Here is a 27,651-nt window from a genome sequence, read left to right on the forward strand (position 1 = left end):
TTCCCAGGTTGCCAAAAATTAGATTTAATGATACAAGATTTGTCAGGGCTTATTGGTATAGCATACTGCTGCTTTTAAATATTGCAATAAATGATTAAGTTAGATAGCATTATCAGCGTCAGATATTAGAGCCAATGAAGCCAAAAGAGAGATCTCCATTGTCACTGGAATCAGAATACGCTACAACTTTTGACGTCTTTGATAGAGGCCTGAAATGATAACATTTTTTTTGGAGGTCCATACATCAACTATGGGCTGTGCTCCCAGTGTTTAGTTCTACCTGTTACAAAAATGCCTTTTGTTAAATTTTTTTGCTAGTGTTCCACTGGTGGAAAATTTGCATCAGGGGTCTCTTGCAAAAGGCTTCCTAAAACCTGCAAACACATACAAAGAGATTTAATGAGTAAGAAAATAGTGGTTAGTAAGAATTAGTAAAAAAAACTAGTAAAATAATACAAACAAAGGTTAAACAATACTGATTTGTAATTTTAGATAATTTTGCTTATACCTATTCGGCTTGTTTTGAATTCATGCAATTATAATTCTTGCTTCTACATTGCTGTGCATAAACTATTAACAAATGAAAAGTTGTCCTGTAGCTCAAAAGTTACGCATTTTATTCAGAATTCCATATTAAAAGAATATACAAACAGAGCCCATGATACTCTGCTTATCAGGCCATCATTTTAGTACCTCAGCCCATGGATTGGTATGGATGGAGGAAATAGGTAAATTGCTACATTCCTGCTTCCATCAGAATAAAAGATCTCAGTTTATCAAACATAGTAAACATAGACGCCCCATAAAGCATTAAATGCCAGCTGGCCCAATGGCAAAAGAATGACATAATCGTTTTTTTGCTTGCATATAGATATCCAACCTGTGGCAAGGCCATGCTTGGATTGTGAAGCTCACTTATGGCAAGAGATGGAATGCGAGGTTCTTGTACTGTCCTGATATCTTTCTTTGTCAACTTAGAACTCTGAGCTGCAGGGAAAAAAACAGTTATTTAGTTATACTAAGACATGTAATGATACAAGTTGACCACATGATGGTGATATATGTGTATGTTTTAATATCTAAAATAGTTTCCTTGAATGCACTATTCTTTGTACCAACATTTGCAATAAAAGGCATTTTAAGTGTATTGAAGTGAATTATACTAGAGTACTAAACATAACTATAGAAGGAGGATTCAACTAGGGTTTACACTTATCACACCAACATGGCATCCCCCAAGACCCAGATCAGTACAACTATTAGACATTGTAGTTAGTGAACAGAGTCATGGAGCTTGGCAATGTAACTCCATGTAAGAGTCATGGAGCTTGGCAATGTAACTCCATGTAAGAGAATAATAAAGAATTGTTTGAAGCACAGGGGTTGTTTACTTTTAAATTAACTTTTAGTATGATGTAGTGAGTGAGCTGAGACAATTTGTAATTGGTTTTCATTTTTTATTATTCGCAGTTTTTGAGTTATTTAGCGTTTTATCCAACAGCACCCCAGTTTGCAGTTTCAGCAATTGGGCTGCTAGGGTCCAAATTGCCCTATCAACCATGCAGGGCTGGAACTAGGGGTAGGCAGAGTAGGCACGTGCCTACGGCACAAAGCTGGGGGGGCACCAGACACGTACCTTCTCTGCCGCTTACCCCATGTCCGGACCCTGCTCTTCCTGACTGCCTGTTTCAATCACTTTATGATTCCGCGCGCGTGTTGCATCGAACCACGCACGGCGCGTCGATTCGCTCATGTGCACACGGCAATCCACGCATGCGAGCTCCCAGTTGGTGCTGTGACCGGCCAGGTTGCCTAGTGTGCCTGGCCGGCTCTGCAACCATGCATTGATTTGAATAAGAGACTGGAATATGAATAGGAGAGGACCTGAATAGAAGGATGAGTAATGAAAAGTAGCAATAACAATACGGGGCAGATTTATCAAGGGTTGAATTTCAATGTAAAGGGAGTTTTTTTTAAACTCCCATCACCTCAAAATTCTAATAAAAAAGACCAACCAAAATTTCTTTTAAAAAAAAAAAATCTTATTTTTTTCTAAATTCGGGTGAATATGCTGTATTCCCTAGTCAACATACACAAAAAACAGCTCGAAATTCAAATTTAAAAATTCGAATTTTCACTTCGACGCTTGATAAATCTGCCCCCATCTGAAATCTGGAAAGAATCAAAAGAATAGAGGAAAAAACCATAAAAATATATGAAGATCAATTGAAAGTTGCTTAGAATTAGCTATTCTATTACATACTAAAGGGTAACTATAAGGAGAACTAATGTATAACAAATAACTAAATAAAATAGTTAACCACCATTTTAACGCCAGACGTGCCAGGATAATGATTGCGTTAAATAGACAATCTGCATATTATCCCAATACATGCCAGAATAATTTGTATTGAAAATGGATACTCAGCACAGTAACCACAGATGTGTCTGTATAATGACTATAGAAAAAGTCAATGAGTACCCCATTAACTCTAGACATTCCAGTAAAATGAATGCTGAAATAGATAAATTGAAAGCATTCCCTCACTTACACTTGCACAAGCAGAATACCAACACCAAAGTTCTTCTTTCCTGCTGTTCCCACACTGCTTGTCTCTCGCTATGCCAAAAATCCAAGATGGTCCTGTGTTCCACAGTGGAATGCATGAGGCCATCTTGGATTTTTTTTTTGAGAAACAGGGAGCTGAGAAGAACTTGGGACAAGCAAGGCAAATTGGGACATTTAAACTGGGAGAGGGGGCTGTGAGGTATAAAAAATTCCAGGAGGAGGCAAGTGCCCATCCCTTGCCCCTATTTGTGGACACCCATAGCAATAAATAGAAAAACTAGAAACATAGTGCACAAACATGTACCGGTAGTTGAATTCATCAACAAGTTTTATTCTCAGGAACAGTATAAGACTCTGAGTCAGAACCTACCACCAAAAAGTGTCCCACAATCTGTTCCTTTTAGTTCTGGTAAATGACTGTAGTGAAGCTCTGGTAACCGTATCTCAGATTTAGAAAAGTCCCACCTTTTCTTGTTTTTTTGTAGAGGGCTCTTGTCAACCTAGTTAAATGGACCACAGATAAACAGTTTTAAATATTAGCACTATATTAAATGAACACATTTAGTTGCCCTTTATTGACATGCATAAAGTAAACAGGCAATGCCTTTCTTCCCATAATTATACATATTTCCTTGCCATTATTGATTCAGTAGGTGATTGAAATATAAGGATCTAAAAGCCTATGCATCAAGGGGAACATTTACTATTGGTCGAATATCGAGGGTTAATTAACCCACGATATTCGACTGTCAAAGTATAATCCTTCGAAGTCGAAGGATTTACCGCAATTCATTCGAACGAACGATTCGAAGGATTTTAATTCATTGATCGAACGGTTTTCGTTCAATAAAAAAATACTTAGAAAGCTTATGGGGACCTTCCCCATAGGCTAACATTGGTGCTCGGTAGGTTTTAGGTGGCGAAGTAGGTGGTCGAAGTTTTTTTTAAAGAGACAGTACTTCGACTATCGAATGGTCGATAGTCGAACGATTTTTAGTTCTAATCGTTCGATTCGAAGTCGTAATCGAATGTCGAAGTAGCCAATTCGATGGTCGAAGTAGCCAAAAAAATACTTCGAAATTCAAAGTATTTTTTATTCTAATCCTTCACTCGAGCTAAGTAAATGTGCCCCCAAGAGTCACAGAATTATATAAAATCATTGACAGAGATTAGTAGAGGGGACATGACTTTCTATTAAGAAATTTAAATTGCAAGTTTCTATTTTATCTGATGTAATCAATAATAGATAATGTTGCAAATTTCCTGGCACTGTATTGGTAGAAACTTACCAGAGGTGCAAAATTCTGATTATAATAACTTCCCATAGCAGGTTTTCCACTTTTCTTTAAAGGACTGATAAACAGTTTATTTTTTTCTTCTCCCCTTAAAAGACAAAGCAAAAATGCATTATTCATGAAGTTTGTGCAGCTTATATATACTCTGCTTGTGTAACATTTTGTTGTCCCATTGATGTTCCTATCCACATCCATTACAACAAAATCCAGAGCATATTTAATAATCGAAACTGCAGGACCTTAGTTCCAGCACTGTTATCAACTAATGAAAAATGAATCTTTTCTGACCTAATACCAATGAAATGTAGTCAATAAATTGGTTCCTCCTAGGAGATAATTAAACATAGAGGTTAAAGTTTAGTGAGTATAATTTATAAAATGAGGGGTCATTACCACAGATGCAGTGTTCAAAGTGCACTTCTCAACATTATCACAAAGTATCTTAACCAACAATGCAGCATTCTTAACTAAAATTCCAGTGTTACCCGCACGTGGGGGAGTTGCATCTGACACATCAAAATGCGCCTGCACTTCAATGCAAATTAGCCCCAATTGTCTAAAGTTGAAGTCCAGTTGGAGTCATTTCTGCCATTTCGCATGAGAGTAGCATGTGTTCCCTATTCTTTTGTGATATTTACACTGCACCTATTGACATAGGCTTCTGTGAGAACCATGAAGCTAGTAGCTCCCTCTTGTGCCCATTGCTAATATTACTGCAAATTACTACACACCATCATGTAGTACCCACTTTCCAAAAGTCATGCTCCAAAAGATATGAAATATACGTAACCTTTGCTATGCCTTTAACAACTCCCATTTATCAACATTCTCATTAAAGTAGATTGAATTTTTAACAATTAAACTCTATTTATCTAAAATGACAAATGCCTTGTAATTTATTAAAAGATCCACATATAAAAAGTACAACGCTGAAAGATGCATGAATCCAAAAACCTCGAAAAATTTTAGTTTTTGGATAATTACTAGTAAAAAAACACCAGCAAAACCTCTAAAACTATGAATGACTAAAGAAAGTTCCAATAGGATCAGCACAGCTCCCGTTGACTTCTATAGGAGCGCAATGCTTTTACTTGGCAAACTTTTACTAAAGTTTTTTGTGGTTTTTACCACAAATAAAAACTGTATAGTAGAACTGGGCTAAGGGGTAGGCATTCTTTAATTTTCCTGTCAGTGCATTTTTTTATCTTGTCTCAATACAAACTCTGATATGTTTATGCCAGTGCACCAAGGCAGTGTAGTCAGTTGTTGAGATCTGTGGTTAATTATTTTTTTTAGTGGGTACATTTGTTTGGAATTCAGGGGTCATTTTTCAAAAGATGGGGTATGGGGGAAAACAAAAAAGAAAATCCACATACTCCTATTCTCCACCAACTGTTGAGTCTGATCCAAGTGTCACCAAAAAAAGAAGGCACTTAAATAATTTTCCTAAAGTGGTTATAAAAATAATAAAAAGAACTATTAGATGTAAAAAAAGACTAAGGGAAAATTGCGAGTGAAGGGAAACAGTGACAGTTCTGCACAGAAGGGTCACGCAAGGTTTTCATTGAGTACCTGAAATGAACATGCCCTATACCAGAGACAGTGTTTGCATTGGAGTTCATATACGGGGATATGGCAGTTAAGTTGTAGCTAATTGGCGGAATTATCCCAGCACTCTTGTGAAGATCCAGACTGTTACTCGTCTCCTTTAATGCAACATGCGACGCCATCTTATTCTGGTTCGTCCCGCCACTGTAAAAGCTGTTGGAAAATGCATCGCTCTTCTCACCCTTCTCCAAATCAGTTTTCATTATTTTCACTTTTGAAGCTTTTAACTCTTTTGTTTTCGAGTCAAAGTTGCAGTCCTGTGGGAATCAGATGAAGCAGAGTCAGATTAAATACTGAAAGTTCTCGCATGCTTACTGCTGACAATCTTAGTTGCAGATAACAATATGTTGCCATGGTTCAGCTGCTCTGGTGTGGCGGCTCCTCATATGTCTGGGAACCACGGGCGTAACTACAGAGGAAGCAAACCATGCGGCTGAAGGGGGGCCCAGGAGGTATAGGGGCCCCATGAAGCCCTAATAAATGAGCAGGATATGTTAGGGGCCCTAAAAATTAATTTGCTGTTGGGCCTACTGCTGAGAACGATGAGCTGCTGTTGTCATTTTCTAGCTGTCTCCTGCTAAGCTTGTTAGGCACCCCAAGTGATTGTATTTACTTACCTGAAATCCTGGGCCGGTGCTCCTATCAGCAGAAAACTGCACTGGCCCAGGGTTATACTAGTGAGCACCAGGGAGCGATCTTCTTCCGTCTTTCTCCTTCTTTGCGTGGCTGCGCATGCGCAGTAGAACGAAAAGCCGTACTTTAACTAAAAAGTCTGCTATTTCATTCAACTGTGCATGCGTCTGCCCCGTGAAAATCGAAAACAGAAATGGATTGCTCTGTGGTGCTCACTGGTATAACCCTGGGCCAGTGCAGTTTTCTGCTGATAGGAGCACCGGCCCGGATTTCAGGTAAGTAACTATTGGGGGTGCCTAACATTTGGCACCCCAAGTGCTGCAAGCCTTTCCTTCTCCTTTAAATCAGCTTGGGAAGCTGGGGAGGGGTACAGGCCTCACTAACCAGAAATTGCATGCATACCTTGAGGGGAGCTGTAAGTTCCATTGCCTACAGAGGCAATGGACCAAAATACAGCCCTGACTGTATGTGCATGTGTTCTAGGTCACAGAGAGAAACACTATGCAAATTACACCAATAAGAATGGAACTCAGATTAAATATAGTGATTTATTTTCCTAGCAGAAGAAGACAGTAAAGCAGTTTTGGGATGAATCATGGTTTGAACGGTAGTAAATGCAGAGGTATATGCTAGTTTAATTTTTGGTATTTATATTGGGTTCATTTTAAGATAGCGCAACAACATATCAAGCACATCCTTTAAGCAAATGTCATGAGCTCATCTGTGGGTTACTTGTGTCATGGTGAATACCGAGTTGTTTTTTTTGAAAACACAAAGTCAATTATTTAAATTCTATTCTATGAATAATTCTTGTGTTAATTTAGACAAGCCGTGCATGAAGTGTATAACTCTGAAAATGAAGATGTGTCTTTTTCACTTTCTATTTTTCTATCTTATAAGTAAAGTTCCCAGACCATGAGAACAATCACAGACATTTTTAATAAATAGAAACTCAAACTGTGTCAGTGCAGCTTTCCTATTAGATATCCTAGACGTGTTTCCAATTTTTTCACATTGGTAACCTTGGGCAATTCACATTACATGGGAGAGCCTATAGACAGGGGCGTAACTACAGAAAAAGCAGACCCTGCGGCTGCAGGGGTCCCAGGAAGCACAGGTGCCTTATGAGGCTACTATTCATATACAATATCAATAACTATTGATAAAACAGGACAACCTCTGGATATGTCGGGGGCCCTACATCTAGTTACACTACTGCCTATACTGTAGATATTGATATACGACAGAATTATGGGTCATGACAGCTGTAACAAAAAACAAATTTTAGGTTATACTCTGAAGCACCCCATCATTTACATATATTATTACAGTTCACCTGTTTTTAATGTACTGACCTGGAATGCTACAGTCTTATTTTCTATTGCATAATCTTCTTTTTCCTTTGTGTGGTTTTTCACTTTTTTGGATTGCGATGAGTTGTCTTTGGAGAGGTTTTGCAATTTTGCCCTAATTTCCTGGGAGAATCTGAAAAAACAAAACATGGCTTTGCTGAACTTTTAATATTTTCAATGAAACATTAATATGCTAATGTAATCTACAATAATGTTTATTCGGCAGAACGATAAAGATCATTTGTACTATGTGTTAAATATAGACAACGCTGGAAATGAGAGAAGATACCAGTCAAGGCAATAAAAGAGGTTATATAGTAACAGGGAAAAGTTGGGTCTGATAACCCATAGCAACGACTTGGTTTTTCTATAATACTGTACTTTAATATTAGTTAAGCATTGTTACAGCCACATAGCTTCAAGGCTCCTGTTTTTACATTTCTCTATATTGTCTATCATCTGTTTTAAAGTTTAAATCTAGTTGAACAGAAGTTAAGTGCAAGTAGTTTTAATAAAAATGTATATCCAATATTATCACCATGTATGGTTTAACCCTATAGTACAAGTGTGATGGAATTGCAGCTTCATGACAAATACAGAACTGGAATTTCATGTGACTAAGGGCCCTCAAGGTGAAGTTTATCAGCAAACTGAGATAATAATCCAGGAAAGAAATTACATAATGCCCTGCTGGTGCCTAACATTTACAGAGCTACAGATATGGGATCTGTTATCTGGAAATCTGTTATCCAAAAAGCTAATATTACTAGTAGCAGGCCATCTCCCATAGACTCTATTATAAGCGAATAATTCTAAATTTATTTTAAATAATGTCCATATTCTCTGCAATAACCTTGTACTGAATCCAAACAAAGATATAAATAATCCTTATTGGAGGCAAAACCAACCTATATTTAAATATTTTTTTAGTAGACTTAAAGGAGAAGGAAAGGCTAAAATTAAGTAAGCTTTATCAGAAAGGTCTATATAAATACACCAGTAAACCCTCAAAGTAATGCTGCTCTGAGTCCTCTGTGAAAAGAAACACAGCATTTCTTTCCTTCTATTGTGTACTCATGGGCTTCTGTATCAGACTTCCTGTTTTCATCTTAAACCTCCAGGGCAGGGCTTGAGCATGCTCAGTTTGCTCCTCTGCCCCTCCTTTCTCCCCTCCCTGCTGTAATCTGAGCCCATAGCTATGATTGAACAGGGAAACTCAGGCAGGAAGTGATGCCACACCAAGAAAATATGGCAGCTGCTATCCTAAACAAACCGAGAAAGCTTCTAGAGCTGTTTTAAATCCAGTATGGTAAAGCATTCTACAGAATAAATAGTGTTATAGCTTTCACTATTGTGGCTAATCTATTGGCAATAAACTGCTTTGCTAGCTTTCCTTCTCCTTTAAGGTATGGAGATCCAAATTATGGAAAAATCCCTTGTCTGGAAAACCCCAGGTCCCAAGCATTCTGGATAACAGGTCCCATACCTGTACTGAAGAAATTGTATTCATTCATGCTTGCAGTCATATAAACCTGCATGTATAAATAAATAATATGCGAGAAGAAAACACACCAACAGTCCACAAATGAGCAGATAGTGGCATAATGTAATTTGCATCTTTTTTTATATAAACGGGAAGCTCTTGGTTCCAAAGGCCATTCTTAAAATAAGGTGCTTTTACATCAGCCTTAGCAAAAGGAAATACTCAGCCGTTTTAATGTTATGATACCTGTACTAAAAAACAAACAAGTTGGCCTGCCACTGAGGGTTTCATTACAACCCTCCCCACCTGGCACCTGTCACTATTACCCTTGGCAGCTATTTTACCCCTACCGTCTGACTTCAATTTAGGAGTTATAACACAACAGAAGGGTTATGGGAAGTTATCCTGGGAAACAAAGACATCTTAGACAATGCTAGACCTGTAAATTGAACCAATAACACCTTTATAAAAACTAGGAAACATCGTCTAATCTCCTAGACAAATAAAAAGGAAACATGAAAGCTTAAGATACAGAAAACAGTTGAGAACATTTTTCAGAGAGAATGTTCGCTTTACCATGGTATACACTGGTACTTTGTACATATTGATTTACCTTTATTGACATAGTTCAGCCATGTGGATCAGTGCCACAGGAACATTTCTTGAAACTTCAGTTTATTCATTAACACAAATATATCAATGAAATAGCTGCTTTCATGAATAGCTGCTTTTAATATTAAATAAACTTTAAGAAATGTACCTTTTATAACATATGTGCCTTACTAAGTATTATTTAATTGAGCACTCTGTTCCCCAATTATAAGGAAGATCTCAAGCAGGTATTAGGGAGTATTCCGTTACCAACCTTTCAGAGAAATTGTCTTTTGTAAAAAGTTCATGCTGTAGCAGGGTCCCACAAGCTGGCCTCTTTTCTGGATCAATATGTAAGCAACTCTATAAAAAAATGTTCAGGTTTTATTAAAAATAAAATGATTGCCTCCCCAAAGAAACAACATAAATGTTGCAGAATAATGATTAAAAGCACATTTAAATATTATATGCTGTCCCTAACATAATTAGAAAGCCTAATTACTGTTGGCCAAAGTGGTCAGATTTGGACAACTTGTTGCTGTTTATGGGGCCAAGATAATAACCTGCCTAAATCTATATCTGATCAGGGCTCATTCAAATATTAATGGGAAGTCTTAATGTGGCCTGATATGCCCGAGGGATCTTAATGAGGACTGAAAAAAATTGACAAATTGTGCAAAGATCAGTTCATATGGTAACTTCACCTCTACAAATGTATTCCCTTTTACTGTACAGGTATGGGACCTGCTATTCAGAATGTTTGGGATCTGGTGCTTTCCAGATAAGGGATACTTCTGCAATTAAATCTCCATATCTATAAGTCTAAAAATCATTTACACATTAAATGAACAAATAGGATTTTTTTGCCTCCAATGAGAATAAAGTATAACTTGTTAAGGATCAAGTACAAGGTACTGTTTTATTATTTCATAGAAAAAGGAAACCTTTTTAAAATGTTTAATTAATTGATCAAAACTGAGTTTATCTGAGATGACCTTCCCTTACTGTAATTCATAGCTTTTTGGATAACAGGTTTCCAGATAACATATCCCATACCTGGAGGCACAGCAATTTTTTTTTTTAATTCATAGTGGTTTTTGTTTGTTCTGCAGATGTATAATTTAAACTTTTATCTGGTTCCTAAAATCCCACTTTCCCTAGCACTCTGGAAGTGGGTTGAATGGCAGACTGACAGATGAATAGGTGAAGGTTTGAACTAAAAAGATACCTAAAAAAATAATAACCAGATAAGTATAACACCAAGTATACTCTGATATATTGTGGTTGGGGGTTGAAGTAAATTTTTAAGGCGAGCTGCCATTTTTCCGACCACACACACAAAGAAATGTTTTTGTTTGTGCAATTTAATCAATTTCCAGTTGAACTGTCTATATTGTTTGGTTTGCAAGTGTATTACATCCACAAAATGATAGTTTTAGCTGATCAACCTCTAAATGATCCAATTATCTAGCCCTTCAAACACACACACACATATAAAAAAAATATATATATATATATATATCTTTATGTCAATCCCTAGTGCTTTGAAGAATGTAGACAAGTATGGAGATTTTTATACATATATATAATATTTATGTAGTGCTGCGTATTACCTTAGCTAAATCTAACATAACAGGAGAGTGTTTTGGATATCGCCGTTCAAGAGATTCAGCTTCTTTCATGTCCGGCAAAGAAACACCTGCAAACATAGGGTTCCTGTAGAACAACTCCTGATGCCTAGGTGTAAGGTTGCCTGAAACACATAATTAAATCAGGAATGACTCCAAAGTATAATTTACTGTTAATGCTTTCACAAATAAATAAGGAGCCTTTTCTTCTATGTTAAAAAGTTTCACAAGACTCGTCCAAAAGACCAATTAGCCATGTTATTTATAATCTTGGTGAGGACTATGAACCCAAGGAATGTGATAGTTGACATCTGATGTTATGCTTTTGTGTTGAGATGTTTAAACATTGCGGTAAAAATGCATTCTGGAAAATTGGAAATTATTGTCCTTAGTTTTCCAAGCAAACCAAATTGGTTTGTTATAACCAAAAAGGCATACATTTTAGCCACAAAAATTGGTAAGGTTTCAGCTATGTACAGCACACACAGATATTTTAGACATGTTGACTATGGATTTTATTGATCATCCTCTGGTCCCATCACACCTAAGCAGGCAAGCTAAAACACAAAACTTGGCCAACCAATGACACGTTTTGGTTTATCTATGAGGTCATTAGCTGACCTGACTAGGAACTAGGACTAGGACCTGACTAGGAAATACAAAAGTCACTTCTCCTGAGAGATTTTGCCAATATATGCTGCCAGTCTGTCAGCATTTAATGTGCTTGTGGATGTCAGAAATTTAAGTACTGAGCAATGAGAGTGCTGTTTTTTTTCTGCTGAAATTGAGAGAAACGTATTGATTTGTTGAAGAATGTTGGTGTGACCCATAATGGGACTCTCTATAATTTCAGTATGAGCATGAAACAAAAAAGCAATTTACTCAAAAACACACAGCAGTGCCGTTTAATAATAATAAAAAAAGAAAAACGGACCCAGAGTCAAGGAAAAGAGTATTGCCAGTACAACCAGCAATTGTCAAATTGCCTTTCTGCTCAGACCCTAAAGGGGCAGTATACTCCTTTGTTTTTGCATTATTCAACATTCTTGTATGAAAAATTGCCTCTGGTATTTTTTAACTTGTATTTGTATATTTTATTGTATTTTATTTAATGTTCAAGCCATTTCCATTAGATTGTATCTATTGCTTTGCCTTATATAGGGGCATCTTTTGGGCTAATTGCACCTATATTTAACTATACTATTTAATAATATTGGTACATAAGAGTGCCTTCCAGTGACCAATATTTCTACATCGATTTTGCCAAAGCTTTTGAGACAACTTAAAAAGCAAATATGTGGCAGTTAGATCTGTTGGTATTAGTGATGCTGTTTGTACATGGACAGTGGGGTTCTGTATTGGGACCACTTTTTATTAATTTGTCCATTAATTATTTGGGGGTGGGCAGTGTAAGCAAAGCAAAAGGGCATCCATTCTCTTTAAGACTAGGTTCTAGCTTAAGATTTAGAAATGCTTCTTTACAGTGAGAACTAAAGTTGTGCTGGCAGATTGATTCGTTTTTGAGAAGGGGTTGGATCCCTTTTTACTAAAATTTAGTCTAGTACAAAGCTAATCCAGGGACCGGTCCAAGTCAGGAAGGAATTACCCCACCCCCCCGAGGAAAGTTTAGAAGCTGCAGATTGGATTTCTTCACCTTCCTCTAGATCAGTGATCCCCAACCAGGGGCTCAGGATCAGCATGTTGCCCACAAATTTCTTGGACGGTGTTTCCAGCTGCCTCAAAGCAGGTGCTTATTTTTGAATTCCAAGTGTCCTGCCATACAGAGCCCCCTATATGCTGCCATTGCACATAGGGACTACCTAATAGACAAAGACAGCCCTTATTTGGCATCCCCAGGAACCTTGTTACATGCTTGTGTTGCTCCTCTTTTTACATTTGAATGTGGATCACATGTATAAAAAGTTGGGGATCACCATTATAGATAAGCTTGCAGTTAGGTGGGTTTCACTTAGGCAGAAATGTTGAATTTGATGGATTTGTGTCTTTTTTTCCATCCAATCTAATATGTATGTAATTACCCTTCCGTATACACTAATGCCTCTGTTTCTTTCATAATTGTAATGTGTAACCAATGAAATCCAGCATTACTTTTTATTACTGCCATTTTCTTTGTTATGAGAAATTGAACATTTTGCTTGAGTCAGGAAACTGAAAGGCTAAACGATGGTACTTACCTTGACATTTTATTATGTGGTGTAATTGATCAATATCAGAATCTCCGGGGAAAAGTGGCTGTGCTGTAAGCATTTCCGTCACTATGCAGCCAATAGCCCATACATCAACTGCTCTGATAAGAACAGAAACAGATAGTATATGAGGCCCATAGTTACCCATTCTTACGTTCTTTCAAAATGTATTTCAATTTGGGAGAAAGACACTATTTATAGGGGGAACGTTGATTTAGGTTCCATTTTTACTTCCACAGTACTGACTGGTACTACGTTTTCTGTACACACTGGGAGCCGATTTAAGAATGCTTGGCCTTTGTGCTCACGCATTCCACGCCAAAAGCGATGTGAGTGTTTCTGTAAGAGTCTTATGTGGTTTCTTCCTTGGAATACCTGAGCTTCCTGCTAAGCGGGGGGTTTTTCTCCCCAGGTTGTCTTTTCGTATAATAAAAAAACTTAGTCCCTAAAACCTGCCAAGCTTTTTATTTTTTTTGTATGGTGAAAAAAAACCCACTTGGCATGAAGCCAAGGTGTTCAAAGGAAGAAACCATGTGAGACATTAGGAAATATCTGTGTTTTTTGGCCATAAATGCTTGAACATGAATGCTTGGGCATTCTTAAATCAGGCCCTGGTTTTAAGTTGATCAGTCTAAAGGCCGGTTGTCTATGAACATATGAAATGAGTTGAATTGTTTCTACGTTTGTTACCAAATTTGGTGGTCGTTTAATCTATGGTGACTTTTATTATCCCCACATTTTACAACAGGGGGTAAAGGGATAGATTATCATTCAGAATATACAAGTTTCATGACTAAGCACTATAACCCATAATATTATGCTTTTCCAAGAAATTATCCAAGTCCTTCTTAAAAGCATTAATAGAATCTACAAACGGCTGAATCAACAATTAATTGCTTGGGAAATGTACCTGCCATTATAGTGTATTTCTTACTTGCCGTACTTGATGTCTCCGACCAAGAGCTCAGGTGCTCTATACCACCTTGTTGCAACATAATCTGTGTAATCTTCACCGGGTCCAGCCAAGGTTCGTGCAAATCCAAAATCACACAGTTTCACAATCCCGGAGAGCGATACTAAAATGTTTTCAGGCTTTATGTCACGATGGATAATCTATTAACAAAATATATTTTTAAATAACATTACCGTGTTTGCCCCTTGTGCCTTTTTTTATATCTGTGTTATTTACATTAAGCATTTGTATTTTTTTGCATGCCCTATAGCCTTTTATTAATTTATAAATCTGTTAGTGACATTACAATATGGCAAACGCCACATGGTTACTTACATTGTGATTGTGGCAAAACCCTATTCCCCTTATGATCTGAAATAAATATTTTCGCACTCTGTTGAAGTCCAGCCCATTAGGGAATTGTTCCAGGTCATCCAATACAGTGCGATCAACAAATTCAAACACTAGGTACCAGCGCTTCTTCTTCTTGCACACTTCTAGGAGATTTACCAGGTTTTCATGTCTGAGTTGCTTTAAACAAAACACAAAAGCAGCAAAAATTAACAATTACACAATATGTCGTTGCCACAAAAGAAATTACCAGCAGTTTGAAAGTCAGAATGGAAGAAGAAAAATAGGTGGCCTGAAAAAACCATAAGCAACCTGAAGGACAAGAAAAACTAAAATTGTTGAGGGGAGAACACTAGAATCACTCGACTATGATGGTTCCATTGTATTGTTATTCAAATTTTAGAGAAGAAGAAAACCTACATGCACTGAGGTGATCTTTCAAAAACATTGAAACATTTTAAAAGCCAGTGGGATTTTTCTTACCAGCAACATGGATTTGTGTCAGGTTTATACTCGCTTGGTTATTGAATGACACTTAATTTTACCTCAAATAAGCAAGCAGCTCCCACACAAATTAATAAATACAGTTATTCGGATAGGACTGTGTACAGCAGCCATTTCTGTATGTCCTATCATGGTTTAAAGAAAGAAAAGTATTTCCTTTATGTAAGTATGAGAGGTTAACCATGCTTTAATATTTATGACAGATATTAGTTGTAATACAAAAAATATGGTGGAACTGTTGCTTTTGCACTTTGTGTTTTTCTAACAGACTCTTAGCTGTATGAGCAACATGGTTAAGAAATTATTGTGAAAGCTTGGGGAATGTGACAGACTGCTAGGCTACTTTATACACATTCTTTTAGCTATATTAATGGGTTGCATTACTTACGTATGTTAACATTGCATAAACCAACAGAAAAACAATTATAATAATAGCTATTGGTTTGCTTGAGTAAGCATCTAGAACTAACAATCTTAGTTCTTTGCCAACTCTGCTTCTATACCTTTTGGCATTATCAGATAACTGATATATGACTTTATCCAGATTTGCTAACTTTATGTGTTATCAGCGCCTTCACCCTGGAGTTTTCCCCATCAAGCTGCGCAAGGGGGGCCCCAGGTTCCTTCAATGATGTTCAAAAAGTTCAAAAAGTCATGATAATTGTTAAATCTCTGCCTCTTTCCTGATAATATTTCAGGGTCTCTGGCAGCTACAGCCTCATACTTGTTACCTTGTTTCTTTTTGTCCAGAGAGTCACAGCCTAGTCACATGATAGAGGTGAGAGAGAGAAAAGTAAGATAAAGGCACATTGGGGCAAATTTACTAACCGGCGAAAATTCGCCAGCGCTGGCTTCGCGCACATCGCAACACTTCGCCAGGCGTAAATTTGCCTGGACAACGCTAATTCACGAAGATCTGAAGTTGCGCACAGGGTACCGAACGCTGGGGAAGTTGCGCTAGCGAAAATACGCTCAGCAGTTCGAAGTGACGTTAGCGTTCGCTAATTTGCATACGGCGTGCAGTTAAAGTACAATGGCCGTATATGCTGCAGCAAATACATTACACTACACAAGGCCAGGGAACCTTAATAAAATGATATAGAGGTGTTACATTGCCCTACACATGTGCCCACAGTTTAGTTTAGGTGCCATATTTTATCAAATGTAGGGGGGAAGGAGGGTACCCCAAGAAAGTTTTTCGATCTTTTCCAGTTTATCACCTTGTAAAAAGGAAAAGACGCCAGCGTTTTTTTGGACTTAGAAGGCAAGTCTGGAGATAGAGGTTACGTTCTGTAAAATCAAAAATGTGGTGGATTTGTGTAGTAGCGCTCTTTCGCCAGAGCGAAATTTTGCCTGCTGTGCAAAGTTGCGCCACAGTCTATCTAATTACATTATCTGGAAACCCCACGTCCTGAGCATTCTGGATAACAGGTACCATACCTGTATATGTTGTTCAGCCACAGTTCCAACAACAGCAAATTAATTTTTATCCCAGATATCACCCTAACAGAGATGCAAGCAGGGATTCTAGAAGAGCAAATGGGCATTCTCCCAAAATCTTACCCTAACTGCCATTTAGACTGAGCCCCCTTGACACTGCTGTAAGTGTTGAACTCACCTAAAGATTAGTTTGGAGTACCACAAGACTACTGTGGAATCCATGGGGTTGGCAGAATTGGAGACTATATGAGAAACAATTGGGTGGGGGGCACAAGTTTTAGAGGGGAAGTTAGTGACTGGTACGAGGGTTGCAATAATCCAAGTGACCAGCAGAGAAGGAGGTACACAGCAGCTGCAGGGGGTTGGGTGGGTTGCAAGCAATCAGCAATGGTTGCCAATGACCAGCAGCGAAGCATGAGATGGCTGTGCACCAGGCCTTGGGTGCAAACAGAATTTAGCCCGGAACGGATGAGCCTTACAAGCTTAGACTATGAAAGCAGGTTGCCTTTGATTGATAACTTTCCCTCTGACCTCTTTAAAATTTCCTGTGGACGCAAGTGTTTTTATATTCACATAAAGAAGAAAGTTTAGCCATTTGTTTATTTGTGTTGTCTTTATTCATTTGGATACTGTATGACTGAATACAACAAAACCTCTGATACATAGGAACAAGTTTAACCCTTGTTTAGTTAAATCCATTCACATGGGCGCATCAATCATTTGCTGTACAGGATGATCCTGTATATGGCCATCTTAAAGGGGTTGTTCACCTTTGAGATAACTTTTAGTATGATACAGAGATCGAAATTCTGAAACAATTTTCAATTGGTTTTCATTTTTTATTGTTTAAGGTTTTTGAGTTATTTTGCTTTTATTCAGCAGCTTTCCAGTTTGGAATCTCAGCAATCTGGTTGCTAGGGTACAAATTACCCTAGCAACCATGCATTGATTTGAATGAGACACTGGAATATGAATAGAAGAGAGACTGGATAGAAAGATGAGTAATAAAAAGAAGCAATAACAATACATGTGTAGCCTTACAGAGCATTTGCTCTGTAAGGCGGGGTCAGTGACGCCCATTTGAAAGCTGGAAAGAGTCAGAAGAAAAAGGCAAATTACTATAAAACTATAGAATATAAATAATGAAAACCAATTGAAGAGTTGTTTAGAATTGGCCATTCTATAACATACTAAAAGGTACCTTAAAGGTGAACCACCCCTTTAACTTGCAAGCTATCAAAGAAAGCTTCTTCTACACAATCTTCATATTAATGACATAAGTATAAAATGATATTATAGACATACTGCATATTACAATATTTTAAGTCAAAGTTCATTTAGACATATTAAATGACAAAGAAACATTTAGATAAAAGTCTTGCAAATAGAAAATTAACATTATGATTCTAAATATACTGAAAAAAGTAGCTGAGGGTATGTTAAAAATGAAGGAAAGTAATGCTGTATACGCAAATGCATATTGGGCTGCTAGAAATTAGCATGTTTCCCTCCAGTGAACTTCTTTGGTGGTTCATCAACCTCTCCACTGACCTTACAACACCTCATTAAACCTTTCATTTGTTGGAAATGCGCAATGTGATGTAGATAACATATCTGTCATATATCTACAGCGTCATTCATGCTTGATAAACCTCTGTGTAGTTTGCCTTAATCTGTTGTCAAGGTATTGGAGAAGGTGAATACAACAGAGAACAGAGACAGAGAGTGAAACTGCAGACCCAGAAATGCCCTGTGTACTGTTCATTGTACCTAGCTAATTGCCCTCCAATTGTCACTGTATTTTAGAGATAAAGCAAGGAGGAATATACTCTGCCTAGTAGCTCATCCCAAATACTCTTTTATTGTAGGCCCAAGTTCAGCCAAAAACCTTACAGAATACTGATCCTCCCCTTAATGTTTTCACTTCCTACTTCCTCTCCTTTCCTATTTACTACTTCAATATAGGTAGTCACAATCTTGCTGTCAAGCTATTATTCAGACCCAGGACAAATAGTACAGGTATAGGATCTGCTATCCGTTATCCCTATCCCAGACCCTGCCCCCCAGCCAACACTCTCGCTGAACCACCCGCTCCAATCCTCCACACTGTAAACTCTACTTTACCCCTGTGCTACTCATTCATTCTCTACATCTAAAATGTTTCATCTTGCCTCCTAGGTAGTCGTCTCTGCTGCCTACCCCTAGTTCATGCCATGCAAATAATTAAACAACTCTTGATAGAACAAATGTAATTCCTATTTAAAAATTTAGCCTTTACTAAACTACAGGTTCGAGCCTGAGGACTGTCAAAGGTTTCCAGGAGCAACAGTTCAACAGAAGATTGACTAGTCACACTTAATATTAAGCCTATGCAGCATGTTCACAATTATCTGCCATTTAAAAGAAAAGAATTGTATTCTGCAGCCTGTAGATTAAGATGTGTGAATCATGCACAAAACATTTGGCTGAATACCAAACTGAATCTGAACAGTAATTTGAATATTTAAATTGTATTTATTATTCTATAAAATTATAAAAATGCTACTCCGTGCTTTACAATGAGGAATAGAGGAGAAGGAAAGTCTAAGGGGCAAATTCACTAAGATTCGTAGTTGCGCCAGGCACAACTTTGGCGTAGTTTCGCCAGCGCTCCGCAAATTCACTAAACTCCGAAGTTGCGCACAGGGGTAGCGTAAGGTTGCGAAGTTGATTCGCTAAGTGAAGCGAAGTTACGCTAGCGAAGGTTAATTTGCATACGGCGCCAAATTCAAATTTCAATGGAGGAATACGTAGAATCACTACAAATGCCTGGGAAACCTTCAAAACTTTAAATAAATTTTTTTTTTTCCCTACACATGTGCCCACTGTATAGTTAAGTTGCCATGAGTTAGGAAATGTAGGGGGGAAGGAGGGGAGCCCCAAAAAAATTCTCGATCTTTTTCAGCCTATCACCCATAATATAGAAAACACGCCAGCGTTTTTTGGGACTTAGAAAAAATTTGAACTTTTTTGGAAGCAATCCCTATCTACTCTATTGCGCTTTGCTTGGTCTGAGGTGGCGAAGGAAGTCTAGCGTAAAAGGTAGCGTTCAGTACATTGCGCGCGTTGGTGAATTTGCGTAGTTACGTCCGTAGCGAAAATTCGACAGGCATAAGGGTGCGAAGTAACACTAGCGAATCTACGCCAGCGTTCGTTAGTGAATTTGCGAAGTAACGAAAATGCCCAACCCTAGCGAATTGACGCTAGCGTTTGGCACTTCGGCGCTTAGTGAATTTGCCCCTAAATCACCAAATGTTAGACACCCCTCCAGTGATTGTAATTATTTACCTGATACTCCAGTGCTCCTGTTAAAAAGCCCAACTTTAACAAAACAACTATCTTTCTCACTCTACTGCACATGCGTTGGCCAGGGGAAATTGAAGAAAGAAGCAGCAGAAGAAGAGGATTGCTCTGCGGTGCTAGCACAGATGTTCCTCGGGCCAGCATAGTTTTCAACAAACAATTTGCTGGGGTATCAGATAAGTGATTGTATGCACTCGGGGATGCCTTCTATTTGGCACCCCCCAGTAATTTAGACTTTCCTTCTCCTTTAAGTGCTATGTGGTAAGGGACACAATAGGAAGGAGATCTTGTCCCATACAGCTTACAATCTAAGTCAGGGGTCAGCAACCTTTACTATCAAAAGAGCCATTTTGCCCCTCTTCCACTAAAGAAAAATAGTCTGGAGCCGCAAAACATAACACAGATTATAAATTTTTAAAAGTTTTAAAACAAACAGAAGTGCAGTGTGCATGTGTAGGACTACTTTGAAATAAATAAAACACTGAATAGCCCTATTAAATGCTAGTGTTCTCATCTGTTTAATGTCAATTCTGTTTCTGAAGTTCAATGCTGATCTTCCCTGTATTGTCTTGAGTTTGTGACCGCGTTAAGGACCATGAGGAATCATCTTGCTGCTGCTCAGTCTTGCTGTCACTCCTGGGACGTCTATACAGCCCTCACAACTGCTGGCAGCTTCCTGAGTGTGCGACTGCAGTAATCTAACCGTTAACTTACCCCGGTCACACACTCAAGCAGCCGCCAGCAGGTGCGACGGCAGTATAGAGGTATAGCCAACCTGATAGGCAAAGCCACAAGACCGAGCCGCAGCAAGCAGGATAAAGAGCCGCATGAGGCTCCAGAGCCTCAGGTTGCCTACCCCTGATCTAAGTGAATTTAAAGTGAATTATTGCAAGTGAAAATTCAATTGTCCAGAGTTTTACAAGACTGTGTGATTAGATAAACCCTAAAGATTTTTCTGAATCTGAAACTTTCAAAAAATCTGCTAGAATGTGCCCAAATTCCAAACCTAATCCTAGATTTGGCAGAGCCCTAGCTAAAACACTTTTGCAATTATAAAGCTGTAACATCATTTGCTAAATCTTTCATTCCAATGTCATAAACCAATGTGTAATGTCTAATGCAGGGATCTCCAACCTTTTTTACCCATGAGCCACATTCAAATGTAAAAAGAGTTGAGGAGCAACACAAGCATGAGAAACGTTCCTGGGGGTGCCCAATAGGGGATGTGATTGGCTATTTAGTGGCGCCTATGTGGACTGGCAGCCTACAGGAGGCTCTATTTGGCAGTACACCTAGTTTTCATGCAACCAACAATTCCTTCCAAGCCTGGAATTGAAAAATAAGCACCTTTTTTGAGGCCACTGGGATCAACATCCAAGAGGTTGGTGAGCAACATGTTTCTCACAAGCCACTGGATGGGGATCACTGCTCTAATGTAAGGTCTGCAATTAAAATGCATAAATCTAAATACAGGTGAGAGAATCAAAATCAATGGAGCTGTTGGCTTGGCTTTGATGTCCATGCTTAAAAAACTTCTGAATCTCTGTCCTGTATACAGCTACGCCTCACAAAGCTTGGTTGCTCTGCAATATGCGTGGAGTGGCACACCTCTTCTCCTCCCCACCACATTTTGGAGGTCCCACTGCATGGGGCACTTTTTGATGGTTGATGAGTATATCTTAATGCTAACTGGAAAAATTGAAAAACACAGGGCAAATTTGCACCTGGGATGGTAACCAATCTGACAACTACTATTAATGTTCAACCTGCAGCTGGCTGAAAAAAAGCTACTTACTGATTGGTTGCTATGGGTTACTGCCCAGGTGCAAGTTTGCCCACCGTTTTAAAAATGAGCCCACTGTTTTTTTACTTGTTAATGTCTATTAGACGTTTTCTGTGATTCTGTAGATACATTTTGCATATTCAACACCATTTCATGAAGGGACTTGGTACTGTTTAGTGAGACAAGGGGTGGGGAGCATTGTTGATTTTAATTGGTTTAAAATATTTTTTTTTCTACCCTAAATTGCGGCAGACTATAATAAATATTGCCCTTTTATATTATATAATGCTGTTATATGAGTTATGGAGTCTTTTTGTGTGTGTTATGAAATGTATACCAGTTTGGGCACCTCCTCCTCAGAAGCCAAGCATTCATTTTATCTTACAGGTTAATAATTGTTAAAAACAACTGCCTGACTTGCTAGTAGAGTAGATTTCCTACTCTGAATAGGCAGATTGTTATTTGGCTTTCATCTACTTTTTCCCAGTGACCTGGAGGTTAACTACTGCACAAGTCATAGCATGTTTACTGGGCCACCCAGCCTTGCCAGGAATATATTACAAAACCCACTGAAGCAAACCATGACATATCACATTTCCTAGGCTAATCTGTACCTGTACGTAAACATATTCGATTTTATCTGTTAAAAAACTGAATATGAAAAATATGACGTGGCATACTGAAATTATATGATTGCACCACAATTTTATTATGCATTTGAACACATATGATAATTACCAACAGATTATGAGAGAACTAGATTGTGCCCTGATTGTGGTGCATATAGAGATTGGGCACTCTGTCCATACTTAGGGTGGAAGGTTTTGCATGATTCCTATAATACCCTATGTGCTTTAAAGTAAATAAATTAAGAGCGAGTTAAGTTACTGGCTTGAAGGTTTAATTCTTCTCACCCTTTTGTTTACATATTTGCACTAAGGCCATTGCTCAGATGGCAGTTTGCATGGGACACCTGCTGTCTATGGCAGATGGTTGGGTTTCAGGCAGTAATTACTCCACGGGTCCAGTTTCCACCATAGGCGGTACATTTCCAGTTAAACAAATGGGAGGCAGCTGTCTTTGTGACATTGTTGGTTAGTGGTTTGTGTCACCTTTTTGTATTCATTTGTCCTGTTCTGTGCCAGTTCCCGAGTTCAACTGTACATACATCTGCCAGTGTAAATGGCCACAGTGCATTTATACTGTGTATCAGGTCTGGACTGGCAATTTGTGGGTTCGGGCAAATGCCCGATGGGCCGCTTGCTTTAAAATGTAAATATTCTGCTCACCTAAAAATGCAAATTAGGTCTGTATTTAATATGTACATGAGCCACTCACTTTAGAAATGTAAATGAGCTGTTGCATGAGGCAGACTAGTCACTTCAAGCATGCCACACTTTGGCCCTATGACACACATGGTAATTAAAGGGTGCATGGTCTAGCTGGGGGCACACAAAGGAAAATGTAGAATATACTGTAAGTATAGGGCCACTAATCCATCTGATAGAATAGTTGTGATAGAAACTAGGGTGAGATATTTGTTGTAAGGGCCAGTTCCAGCACAGAGTGTGTATAATATTGCTGGGGATTATATGGTAATGGACACTTAAAATATCTATTAATAAACTAGTTCTAGTTAATCTTGAGGTTTGAAATATATCATGTATGCATGCGTGTGAATAGATGGGCTGCTTTGATACTTTTGCCAGGGCTGCTTTTTCCTCCCAGTCCAGCCCTGCTGTCTATTTAAAAACAAGTATGGTTCCCAAAGTCCTCATTCTAATTCTCCATGTATAGTGGGTGGGAGGAAATAAATAGAGAAATCTTGCAGTGCTCATACACTTCATACTTCAAGCCCTTTCCCCTATACAGCTTGTAAATAAAGAAATCTTGCAGTGCTCATACACTTCATACTTCAAGCCCTTTCCCTTATACAGCTTGTACATGAAGGTAAGAAAACATTTCATTTTCCCAGGTTTGCAGGGAACCTAATCCCCTGTCCTGTATTGGTTTTCCTGTGGGTTTCTTCCTTAGGAGCTGGCTAAATATTCCCTATAAACTAGCAAATATCCTTAATCAAATTAACCTAAGATAGCAAAGTGCTCCTCTCCAAGGACCAAAAGGTGTATGCCCTACCCTACTGTGTGCAACGGCCCCATATACAGTACATCTCATGATACCAGAAAGAAGACTGTAATTAAGTTTATATTTACATTTAAAATTAATTAATGCAATGATGCAAACCAACTTTTCTGCTGATAAGTTCTTCAGTACTATGGAAAGCTTGAATACTGTAATTGGTACAGGGTTCCACTTCTACTGAATGACTTACAAGGTCAAAGTCTAATCTATGTGTAAAGCCCTATTGTGTTGAAGACTAAATTATAGCACAGGTATGGAAACCCTTATCTGGAAATTCAGAAAGCTCAATATTACAGGAAGGCAATAACCATAGAGCCCATTGTAGGTATAGAATCCGGAAACCCGTTATCCAGAAAGTTCCAAATTACGGAATGGCCACCTTCTATAAACGCCATTATAATTAAATAATCCAAATATTTCAAAATGATTTCCTTTTTCTGTGTAATAATAAAACAGGAGCCTGTACTTGATCCCAACTAAGATATAATTAATCCTTATTGGAGGCAAAACCAGCCTATTGGGTTTATGTGATTTTATAGTAGACTTAAGGTATGAAGATCCAAATTACAGAAAGATCCGTTATCCGGCAAACCCCTGTATAAGCAAATTAGTCTAATTTTTTTTTAAAAAAAAAAAAATTTTTCTCTGTAACAATAAAACAGTGCTTTGTACTTGATCCTAACTAAGCTGAATTAATTCATATTGGTGGCAAAACAATCCTGCTGGATTTATTTACTGTTTACATCATTTTAAGCAAACATAAGGTATGGTGATTTAAAGATTCTAGATAAATATCTCTTATACAGAAAACCCCAGGTCCCAAGCATTCAAGATAATAGATACTATACCTGAAGTATACATAGAATAATTTATCTTCTATACACTTCACAAAGCATTCTTTATGTGAAATCAATTGGGTTATGTCCACAAAAGACTGAGGAAAAAGGGAACAAATAGGCAAAGAGGCTGTTGAATACCTGGAACAAAACTTTAGTTATAATGTACCGTAATTTATTTTGTAACAGATTCTGCCCATAAAAAGTTAACACTAAACAAAACTGAGGGTGCTAATGATTTGAGCAAAATTGCAAATACAGGTATAGGATCTTTTATCCAGAATGCTTTGGACCTGGGGTTTTCCAGATAAAGGATCTTTCCATAATTTGGATCTCCATGCCTTATGTCTACCAAAAAATCATTTAAACATTAACTAAACATTAACATTCATCTACAATGCGGATTAAATATATCTTAGTTAGGATCGCATACTAGGTACTGTTTTATTATTACAGAGAAAAAAGAAATATGCCTGTAACATTTTGAATTATTCAATTAAAATAGAGTCTATGGAAGATGGCCGTCCTTTAATTCCGAGCTTTGAAAAGATTTTTATGTATGATATGAACTACATAAAACTCAGCTTTTCAAATTCTCAAGGCATGTAACCTATGAGAGTGTCCTCTCTAAGTAATATTTTGTAATTCATTTATTTTCTAGTTTATGATGGATTCAGGGTTCACTGGCTATTCATGTGCTCGGTTATGGTCTTGTAACTCTTCAGCACTTACCTTCAGCAATTTGATCTCCCTCATTGCAATCTTCTTAACCATTTTGTCATCTTCACTTTCAAGAAATTTCTTGATGGCCACAATTCTCCCGGTCTCCTTGTTTCTGCACTTCATGACCATTCCATAGCTCCCCTCTCCTACCAGCCCCAGGTTTTCATACTTTTCCATTTTGAATGGCAGCAAAATCTTCACATGGAGTACTGTAAAAGACAGCGTTGGGGAATAAGCATTCACACAAATGCATTTCCTAATTTTTATGTTTTGCTTTAATTGACCGTTAAAAACTCTTTTGCAGCTCTTCCGTGTGGGTGCATACAGAAATGAGAGTCTGTGGTAAATACAAATATATAAATTGTATAGAGGGCCAAACGCCACACACACATTTGTTTTTACAATAAAGTACAGTGTGCACTTTCAATGGCTGTAAATTCATACAAACACAACGATTAGAAATGTATAAAATGACACACAGACTGACACGCCCATACAGTATTTGTAGCTCTTACACATTTGCTAAATAAATGTCATTTAAAAAATACAGCTCATCTTGTTGCAAATATATTGTAAATTAGTCAAGCTCAGGCACAAGGCATTTGCATTTCAATGACTCCTTAAACACAGCTTAGCAGTGAGTTGTCACATCGCAGAAACAAGAGATATTGTTTGTCACTAGTCACTGCTACTGGAAAGGAACAGCAGGCTGAATTATGAGCTGCACGCCAAAGCTTCTCAATGCACCTTACCTACTTAATAGGCGATAAAAGGCATCGGTCTTCTGTATTCACTCTCTGAAAACAAAGGAGGCATCCACAGTCGGCACATGATAGATTTACATCCACGGCTTTGTTTGCAGAATTAGACTTGCATTGAAAAAAACAAAGGGAAAGAATCCATACACGCACACAAATATATATATATATATATATATACAAAAATATACAGTATGGATGTTGTTAATTCTCTAGCAGCATTGAATATGTGTGTATCAGTTCTAAATGGCTCTTAGCTTTGTAACTCTTGTCTGTAAACAATAGTGAGGAATAGTAACCAGACAGCTTTGTGTGTGCTTCTCAAAGAGCTGGGGGAATGCTGGTCACCTAAGCAACTGCCCCCTGCAGGAAATACACACGGGGAACATGGGAGCTGGCGTGCATTCATGTTCAACTAGAGGCAGAAAAACAAGAACAGCCACAGACACGCATATATTTATAGACACATTGCATTTTCTCTTCCAGCATTGTGTCAGTATTGTGACAATGGGAGGGCACCTAATTCTTATTGTCTCTAATTCAAATGTAACAAGGCCCCTTTTTCCTGTACATTGTCAGTTTTAGAGGCTACCAAAGTCTCTTTGTAGGGGCACAGTCTAGGGCACAGTCTAGCTCACACTATTAGGCTATATTCACTATGCTACAAAAAGTTACCTAATTACATGAGGTTGAAACAATTCTAGTTAACTAGAAAGCAAAAGTCACCCTGAAATTCTTACCCTTTTACCAAGACATAAACCCCTATAGACAAAGCAAGGATTGAAACTTCGTTCCATCCTGAAAAAGAATGAGGAAGTGCTTACAATTAAATATGCCCATGTATAGCATCAGGGGCGATCCTGGCCATTTTGCTGTGCTAGGCTGTCTTCATTCTGCTGCCCCACCTCCTCCCCACGGTACTCAACTTTTCGGAGGGGGTCCACGTCGCTAGTGCAGAGAGCACAATTGCGCTTTCTGCACTAGAAAAGCCAAATTTCTGGGTTGAAAAACGGAAGTTTGGCTCTTAAAGTTACCAGAAGCAGCATTTTTGCCGCCCCTGGCAACCAGCGAGTTTCTCAATTCACCTCATTGGCGGATCGCCCGAGAATAGCATCCTAGGCTTAGATACATTCATTAAAGGGGTTGTGCACATTTCATTAAAGGGGAATTCTACAAAAACATAACTTAAGCTTAACTTTGCAATATATCAGTTAAAAAAAAATATGTAGACTAGGGTTGCTGGTGCCTAAACCCGAACAAAGGGGATGGGGCAGATAGCATTGGGGGAGGAGCAGTGGTGACATATGAGGCAGACACATTGAAGTAGGTGGAGTTATGACACTAGGTGGGGTTATTGCAACACTAAAGGCCCCCATACATGGGCCAATAAAAGCTGCCGACAGGCCGAGTCAGCAGTTTATTGGCCCGTGTGAGGGGCCATCTGACAGACGTCC

At 38.2% G+C, this 27,651-nt stretch overlaps 1 protein-coding gene across 2 annotated transcripts; it reads right to left on the reverse strand.

The window, feature by feature from the left end:
- cdkl2.L (cyclin dependent kinase like 2 L homeolog) lies at positions 1-26,686 on the reverse strand. Of its 2 annotated transcripts, none has more exons than XM_018252366.2 (13): positions 26,196-26,686; positions 25,449-25,648; positions 14,655-14,849; positions 14,301-14,479; positions 13,355-13,467; positions 11,145-11,284; positions 9,806-9,894; positions 7,461-7,590; positions 5,437-5,729; positions 3,859-3,952; positions 2,940-3,069; positions 881-987; positions 1-374 (listed from the first exon to the last, which is right to left on the reverse strand). In XM_018252366.2, exons 2-13 carry the CDS (start codon positions 25,614-25,616, stop codon positions 315-317), a joined length of 1,698 nt encoding a protein of 565 aa, XP_018107855.1. In that variant the 5' UTR covers positions 25,617-25,648; positions 26,196-26,686; the 3' UTR covers positions 1-314. The 2 variants fall into 2 exon arrangements, with proteins under 2 accessions (XP_018107855.1, XP_018107848.1); XM_018252359.2 differs by having other exon boundaries at positions 26,192-26,683.
- Positions 26,687-27,651: the final 965 nt, after the last annotated feature.

This window comes from Xenopus laevis, chromosome 1L (genome assembly GCF_017654675.1).
Source record: "Xenopus laevis strain J_2021 chromosome 1L, Xenopus_laevis_v10.1, whole genome shotgun sequence".
NCBI lineage: Eukaryota > Metazoa > Chordata > Amphibia > Anura > Pipidae > Xenopus > Xenopus laevis.

Coding starts and splice junctions, on each gene's coding strand:
- cdkl2.L (XM_018252366.2), bottom strand. CDS start 25,616: ATGGAAAAGTATGAAAACCTGGGGCTGGTAGGAGAGGGGAGCTATGGA. Junction 13,468..14,300: donor GGAGACATCAAGTACGGCAA/GTAAGAAATACA, acceptor TGTTCTTATCAG/AGCAGTTGATGTATGGGCTA. Junction 9,895..11,144: donor TTATGTTAGATTTAGCTAAG/GTAATACGCAGC, acceptor ATTTTTTTATAG/AGTTGCTTACATATTGATCC.